The following is an 8,297-nucleotide window of genomic DNA, read 5'->3' as shown; positions in this document are numbered from 1 at the left end:
TGATAATTTTGTGTTGATTAAATTAATATTAATTAATTATTTAATTAAATATCATAATTAAATATATAAGAACAAAATTAGAATTAATTAAATATATATGGACAAAATTATTCATAAATTATTATTCTTAATTCGTGATGGGTAAAGAATTACAATTCTTAGGGATGAGTCAAAATTGCTATTCCTTATTTTAACGGAATTGATATTCAATGAAATAATTATTTTTTGCTAAAAAAATGAACCAAATAATGGAATACAAGGACCATAAGAAAAATGAAAGGATTGAAATTGTAACTCCCGCTATCAAACATGTTGTAAGAATCAATATACAAAATACTAATAAAACCCTAAACATAGTAAAGAAAAATCAAATCCATTCATAATTACAAAATTGAAAAGCATTTTTGAGAGAGACTGTCAATGTTTTTTTGGCGTTGTAGTGGTGGTTGAAGCGAACTTTTCTTCCATGGCCTTCTTAAAACATCCAAAAACCCTTTGACTTTTTTTTTTAAATATTTTTAATTGTTGAATTTTTATTAAATTATTATTTTATTGGGCTAAGAATAAGACATGACTTTTTCAAGGCCTTTTATTGGGCCCAATCCATTGACTTAATAATGGACATTGGATTAAAAGAACAAGTGAAATGAGACAAGGATTATAAAAGGGTAAATTACGTTTTTTTTTTGCTTAAGTGAATTAATAAAATATTCTTTTAGTTGATCTTACCATTTAAAAGTAATATAATTTAAAACTAAAACAAGAGATTTTGACTTTCGATAATTATTTTTTAATCATCATGATGATTGATGAATGAAAAGCAATCTTACCATTTCCATCTTAATAATCCATGAGTGGAACAATATTATAGTCAAAATTCATGTTTTGAAATTTTGAAACTTTGCTAGAACAAAACATATTAGATAATTAGAACTCAACTTTTTTTTCCTTTTTTTAACGGATTTTTCTTAAAAATAGGATAAAAAATCTAACTAAGAGATGCCAATTCAAAATAATATTATATGAAGCATATAAATTTTTCAACTCTATTTTCAAATTATCATGACTTAGTTAACCAAACGAGGATTTAAGGAAAAACATAAACAATGAATATGAATTTTGAGATCAAATCTTTAAATATATAAAAAAAAAACTTTAAAAAAATTAAATATATTCATATTCGGCACTTACTTTAAGTAAGATGTATAAAAAAATAATTATATTGCTTCAAAAATTAACACACATATAATAATACAAACTCTCACAATTTTGGTACTATTGCACACTAATCTAACACAAAAGAAAGTTTATTCTAATACAAATAGACATGACTATAAATACATTGGAAACTGGAAAATCAATCATCAACGTCAGACCAATATATATCCAATCCACCCCACTGGCTTTCAGACACTCCCAAGGCTTTCCAAACTGCCTTTGAGACATCCACAACGTTGTTATCACAAGGAGGCTGGTAATCATGGTCATAATCACATCCCATTGTGGAGTCACACTCATCCACAACCTTGGCTCTAACACTCTTTCCATTGCCATGGACATTGATATACTTGAGACACCTTTTTTTATTGTTGAACCATCCAGTTGAAAGTGCCACCACAGGTTCATCATCACAGTGGTACTGGTTGTCACATTTCTGATCGACTGCCGCCATCTCCACTGGCTTCGAAGCTGTTAAGTGTTAATATTGCCTTGGTATGGCTGGAAACAGGTGGGGAACATTTGTATGTTGTGTAGAACTTGCCTTCTTTACAACAGTCAGAGTTATTCTCTTGGTTACATTGCCCTGGTGGAGGCTTTTTCCCTTTTATCTTGCCACTAGGCTTGCAACTCTGAGCTTCAATGCTTACAAATAGGAAAAGAAAGCAAATAAGAACTAAAACTTTTGAACAAACTTGCTTCTTCATTTTTCTTTTTCTCTTCTTCCCTCTTATTTTCCTTCTTTTCTTTTACAATGTTTTGGTGTGAAAATTTTGCGGCCGAGAAAAACGCTATATATAATGGTGAGAAATGAGTTATTCTAAAATATCTGTTTTTTAATATGAAATTAAGCTCTGAAAAAATTATTTTTAAAAAATGATTTCTTCATGTGTTTGTTTGATAGAAAATTAATTAGTCAATGAAAAATGATTTACTGGTTAATAAAAAATGAGATCATTTTTTTAAAAATTATCTTTCGAATTTAAACAGGAAAAGATATTTTTTGAAAAAAAATATTATTTATGAGTAGAACTATTTATCAATATTTTTTAGCATAATTTAACTTATAAATAATATTATATAAATAAATAATATACAATTAATATAATGTATTAATAAATAATATTCATAAATAATATTATAATATATTCATAAATAATATATTAATAAATGTTATTATAAATAAATATTATACTAATATATTAATTTTAATAAATAATATTATATTAATAAAAAATATAATAATAAATATTATTAATTTAAATAATAAATATTATAATAATATATTAATAAATAATATACTATTAATATAATATATTAATAAATAATATAAAGAATAATAAATAGTTTTATTTTAAGTATTTTTTATTAACATAATATTTTAATATTAAATATTATTATTAAAATATAATTATTTTTTAATATTAATAATTTTAATAATAAATAATTTTTAATATTTTAATAATTATATTAATATTATTTATTAAAAAAAACAGATTTTCCAAAAAAATTAAACAACAAAAAATATTTTTCATTAACTTATCTAGATAACAAAAAATCTCTTTCAATTCAAAAAATTTAAATATTTTTCAGAAATTATTTTTTGAAAATTATTTTCTATTAAACAAATGGAGCCTAAGACAAATTTGATGCCTTACCTATACTTTGATTGTGATAAAACAAGGTATACGGAGTTTAAATTTGTCATGGACTGCATACTTGAAGACATAATATAGGTAATAAAATGTTTACACCATTTACCATAATTTTGTATTTTTCTGATAAGTTCTTTGGGGATGTCTTATTATAGGTTTTTTACGGAGGTTCACCCATTTTTAATACTACCGTTAATGAATTATCAGTTTAATTGCTTCCCATAATGTTTCTGCAAATCATAGTCAACTGTATTTGTAATTTTGTAGAGATGAGCAGATAGCTGTTTTTCAGAGAACCAAGACAAATTTGTGGTTTTACCCTTTCGAGAAGAATTCTGGTTACATTGTGACAGTGATACAATAAACCATTTGAATCATGACTCATCTGTCCTTTTGTATGGTCACTCTTCTGAAGTTATGGGGATGCACACGGTTGCGTTTCTGGCCAGTAAACCAGTTGTTCCTAGCTTAAACCTTTAGCAGGAAAAGATGGCAAAATAAAACTGCATAGACCGACCCGAAAAATGATATGTACAAAGCATAAAAACCTCTTGCCGCTATATATATATATATATATATATATATATAAAGCCTTAAACAATTTTTGGCAGGACAAACAGTGACCGATAAAAATATATTATACTTGGCAACATGGAGTTAAAAATTGTTATGGACCGCAGACATTGAGACAACCGAATTACCAAATGTTTAAACCACTCCTGCAATCCTTATTTTATCAAGACTATGATTCTTTTAAAAAGATATTGTATTTTCAGAAAAATGATATTGTATTTTCAGAAAAACTCGTCTGGGTATTCTTAAAATAATCTACTAAGACACTCTTGGATACTGTGCACCATTAAGGTAAAGTCTTGCTAATTACTTCTAATTTCATGCTGTTAATTTTGTTTTCTTAGCAGATTGTAAGCTGGGCTTTGCTTGTCATAAAAATAAAATTTTCATTTCCTGATATGTGGCCAGTGTAATACGGATAAATTGGTAGAATACTTGCCAAGATGGCATTAAAGCAAGATTGAACGGAAAATTTTTAGATGAAATTGGTCAAAGTCATTAAAATAATTAAATAAAAGTACTAACATTTAAAAACAATCCAATCCTATGTCACAAAACTTGTTCAAATTACATAAACAAAATTCATATAACTTTAAACCTGAATCCCAAATTTAATTCACTTCATTCTTTTATTTCACTTACATTTTCCAGTCTATTTTTCAATTGAAGAACATGGTATATAACTACTGCATCAAAACCTTAACCTGATTAGCTAAATTTGAGAATAATTCAATAGTTCAGCATTCGAGAGTGTTTCAGAGAACAATGTGTATTATCATACAAGTTCAGAGACTGCTTCCAACGGGTAAATGATTAACTGGTAAAAACTGGAAGCTTTGCGAATATCAAACTCATTCAAACATCAATTCTTCATAATTTCCGTATGAAATTCACGTCAAAAATAGCTTACATTGCATAGTGTTACTTTCAGAGGGCAAACATTTTCCCACTCATATCATGCACTGCTTGCATATAAACGGGTCCATTCCTTAGCTGCAAAAGTAAAGGAAATCAAGAAGGTCAATTACAAGAATAGCAGCTTTCATCCTCGATTGTAGTTAGTGTTATCCAATGCGAATGATCTAAGATTGCAACCACAGATTTTACCTGTCTCAACAGCTTCAGCCTCGTTTGTTTTCCAGTGCTTGGCAATATTCTCAGAAAGTGGATCATCAGGATTTGGAGCACTCAAAAGTGCTTGAATGCTGAAACAAAGATAATAATGCCAGAGTGTTAACCTAAAACTCAAGATGATGCTATAATTCAACATGGACATGAATGAAACCCTTTCTACAGTATTAATATATTACTGCATTTGAAATTGCATCAACTTCTTTCTTGCAAAATGAAGACTACATAAATAGGCGTTGATGGAAAAGAAATATCCAACTGCCATCTTTACTTATAATACTTAATTTTCCAGAAAAAATTCAGACACTATGCTAAATCTTTTTCAGCAAGCCATGACATATTGACCACATGTGTAACCTACACTGATTTACAACACTAGATTTACATCTCGCAAAAACTTATAATACCTCAAAAGTACAGTTCGGATCTGGAGTGCTGGACTCCATTTATCTTTGAGAATATCAAGGCATATTCTTCCAAGCTGCAAGAAAGCTCGACCCCTAAGAGCCAAGAAAATACATTTTTCACACCACAAAATAAGGACACAAGAAGGAACAAGTACAGCCAACCTTGTCAATGTTAGGATGATATATCTTTGTAAGAAATCGAACCTGTTACACCAAAAAAGACAGAATTAATGGATGATGGAAAATTTCCGGGAATAGAGAAGAACAATAAATTGTAGCTGAAAGGCCAACTACTGTCAGTTAGCAATTCTATTAATATACTAAACTCATTAACCACTAGTGCAAGAGAAACAAACAAGTCCAATCACCAGAAACGAGACAAAGAAGTCCCAATCTTGGGAAACCAGACAATTAAGAATCAATCAGAAGAAGACAATGAAGTCTCAAATGCCACCATATCAGCCATTCAGAGCCCAATTAGGAAAGCAAACGCAAATTAGATCATTAACACAAACCAGAGGTGGTTCTGCACAACTAACCACATGCCAAGGCATAAACAGGAATAAACGTTCTCAGGTAAAATTAAGACTTTCAAAGCCCAGAGCAAAGAATAGCTAACGTTCTCAGGTAAAATTAAGACTTTCAAAGCCCAGAGCAAAGAATAGCTAACGTTGTCAGGTAAAATTAAGACTTTCAAAGCTCAGAGCAAAAAATAGCTGCCTATGTAGTAGAGCCTAAGGCAATGATAATGAGCAAAGAATAGCTACCTACATAGTAGAGCCTATGGCAATGATAATGCCAGAACAAGGATTTTCTGAAAGCCAGTGCATATGACATACAATTAAACAATGAATTCCAATCAAGATTTTCCTCTCAATGTTATCAATTCAAATAATCATATACCACCAAAAGTTCATCAAAATAAAAGGAGAATAATACATATTAGACATATAATTCTGCCATACCAAAAAGAAAAAGCAATGAAATGCTGCTGAACCTGAAATTTCCAAAACTAGGATCACGAACCAACTGCAAAGCATAGAATCATGACTTATAGATGAATTTCTTGAACTAGTTAGAGAGCTGGAACAAATTTTGATATTAGAGTAAGATATGAGAATCTTAGTGGAAATTAATTTTCTAATAGTTAGATAGTAGGATACTTCCTATAATATCTTAATTCGTTTAGTATACTGAAGGACAAAAATGTAGTTCCTATTAGAGAGAGAGAGAGAGAGAGAGCATTCAAAAACATTTTTTTAGTGAATCAAGTATCTCAATATATAAAATAATGCATGTTAGTTACAACACCAATAAACAGACAATTTAACCAGGTAGAGCGAATCCCAACAAGCCAAATGTAACTACATTCCATAATCACCTAGAATGCCTCTGAGAATGATGAACACTACATGCAATAAAACAACTGCACAAAGTAAAAACCGATTTCACTACAAAGCAAACTACAGCATCCTAAATCATATTAATACCCATATATATAACTTTTTTTCAGATGAAGCCAAATAATATTGTATATCAAAGGATAAAAAATCCAACGTATAACAACAGACACAGAAACAGGAAGGTCATGCCACTTATTAAAACTGACTCAAAGTACGCACCTTGGGAGCAGCCATGGGATATTCTTCAGGCAAAAATAGTTCCAACTTGAAAACCCCTCCTAAACAAATATCCCAAACAAGAAAATTCATTATATCCTATACATAAGTACAAAATTAATACCACAATGAAACAACAAAAATATAATGAGATATTACCAAAAACAACATTCCATAACCATATTAAGCACTGCATAAGACCGAAAAGCATACTAATTAGACCTAAATTTCAAGACTAAAAATATGGGCCAATATTTCTCTTTAAAAAGATGGAAAACCAAGAAAAAAAAAAAGAAAAAGTAAAATAAACACTGCAGAATCATTTTCTCGAAACATTCCCTACTTTAAGAAAATAGAAATCATTTTAATGATTGCAAATCTACAATGGTGTTGCGCTTTATAACTTAAATCAGCCCAGACACAGCTACCATACAATCAACCGTCAAAATTTACATTTCTATGAAAAGCTAAACTACCTTCGTATGGAGACTGTGTGGGACCAAAGATCATCACATTGAAATATCGCATATTGTCCTCTGATGGTGAAGCACTAATTCCCGGTGCTGTATTCCAAAACAACCGATTTAACTCTTTTATTTAACAGAAAAAACCCAAAAAAACTACTTTTTTCGGCTCATAATATTTAAAATACTAAATAAAAACATTGATACTAAAAGTATTCAACAAGAATCTCTTAAAAAAAAAAGAAAAAAATCAAATGGGAAAGAAAAAGCAAACTAATTACCTGGTTCACTGAGGAGACGCTGAGTTTCCTGTTCAGATCAAAGCAAAAGAAACCAAAATTAAAGCATGAAAATTAACAAAATTCACTCAAAAAAATCAATGTTTTGTTCAATCTATGAACACGATCATAAAATAAATTATCTGAGGCTTGTGACTGATCAAAACCCTGAACAATTCAGCTATCAAACCAAGCTCTAGAAACCCAGTAAAGAAAGCAGAAAATGAAAAAAAAAAGTTAAAAAGATGAAGATTTTCTTCAGGATTCTAGAGAAACAAACAAATCGAAGAAATCGAAATCGATCGAAGGGAAATTGAAAGAGGAACCTTGATGATTCTTCGAGGGAGATTACTGTTGGCCATTAGCAAGGATCGATTGATGAAGCAAAAAAAAAAAATTAGGGTTTCTCAGAATTGGGAAATGGAGAGAAAATTTGAGAATAAAAACTGAGGAGAGAAAAAGTTAAAGCTCCCTCGGTCTCGTAACTTGCTTTTGAACTTTTCTTTTTTAATATATAATGCTATAATTATATTTTTCTTCTAAACGCAGTGATTTTTAGTTGTTGAGCTTGGTCTGTATTTTTCTCCTTTTTCTTTGTTTTTAATTATAAATATAAATAAATAAATAAGTAATTACATTATTTTTTTGTTTTCTAATTTTACTTCATATGAGTTACTAATTAAAATATAATTATTACTATAAATGTTATTGAACACATAAGAATTTAGTTAAGATTAACATTTAATTCTATTTATAAAATTAAAATATCTCAAATAATGTAAAATAAATTAATATTATAAATAAAATGGATGATAAATCTAATCCATCATCCTAATATAGTAATAAATTCATAAAAAATCTATAACATAAATAAAAGTTATCTCTAACATACATTTAAAAGATAGATAAACAATGTAAAATAAAATAATTAATGGGCAATTTTGGGACAGAA

General features: G+C 28.9%; 1 protein-coding gene and 1 pseudogene across 11 annotated transcripts; both read right to left on the bottom strand.

Annotated features, from left to right (window-relative positions):
• Positions 1 to 1,244: 1,244 nt before the first annotated feature.
• On the bottom strand, positions 1,245 to 2,000 carry LOC111300208 (kiwellin-1 pseudogene; annotated as a pseudogene).
• Positions 2,001 to 4,033: 2,033 nt separating this feature from the next.
• LOC111298854 (ubiquitin-conjugating enzyme E2 36-like) lies at positions 4,034 to 7,887 on the bottom strand. 11 transcript variants are annotated; one of them, XM_089746882.1, is made up of 9 exons: positions 7,672 to 7,878; positions 7,349 to 7,376; positions 7,080 to 7,166; positions 6,607 to 6,665; positions 5,982 to 6,013; positions 5,147 to 5,188; positions 4,985 to 5,077; positions 4,554 to 4,651; positions 4,034 to 4,439 (listed from the first exon to the last, which is right to left on the bottom strand). In XM_089746882.1, the coding sequence occupies exons 1-9, from the start codon at positions 7,705 to 7,707 to the stop codon at positions 4,402 to 4,404; spliced, it is 513 nt and encodes a 170-aa protein (XP_089603008.1). In that variant the 5' UTR covers positions 7,708 to 7,878; the 3' UTR covers positions 4,034 to 4,401. The 11 variants fall into 11 exon arrangements, with proteins under 11 accessions (XP_089603008.1, XP_089603013.1, XP_089603011.1 ...); XM_089746887.1 differs by lacking the exon at positions 7,672 to 7,878 and adding an exon at positions 6,763 to 6,793 and having other exon boundaries at positions 4,985 to 5,058; positions 5,950 to 6,013; positions 7,349 to 7,381; XM_089746885.1 differs by lacking the exon at positions 4,985 to 5,077 and having other exon boundaries at positions 7,672 to 7,887.
• Positions 7,888 to 8,297: the final 410 nt, after the last annotated feature.

The sequence above is a fragment of the Durio zibethinus genome, chromosome 18 (assembly GCF_047325235.1).
Source record: "Durio zibethinus cultivar Kanyao isolate XHJ-2024 chromosome 18, ASM4732523v1, whole genome shotgun sequence".
Taxonomy (NCBI): Eukaryota; Viridiplantae; Streptophyta; class Magnoliopsida; order Malvales; family Malvaceae; genus Durio; species Durio zibethinus.
The sequence above is the reverse complement of the archived record's forward strand: the minus strand, read 5'-3'. Positions and strand labels throughout refer to the sequence as shown.

What these genes read in the sequence shown, in the direction of transcription:
- LOC111298854 (XM_089746881.1), bottom strand. Translation starts at nt 7,707, where the DNA reads ATGGCCAACAGTAATCTCCCTCGAAGAATCATCAAG. An exon ending in TCCCTCGAAGAATCATCAAG is followed by an intron (nt 7,377 to 7,671) that starts GTTCCTCTTTCA and finishes TGATCTGAACAG; the next exon opens with GAAACTCAGCGTCTCCTCAG. An exon ending in GCGTCTCCTCAGTGAACCAG is followed by an intron (nt 7,167 to 7,348) that starts GTAATTAGTTTG and finishes TTTGGAATACAG; the next exon opens with CACCGGGAATTAGTGCTTCA.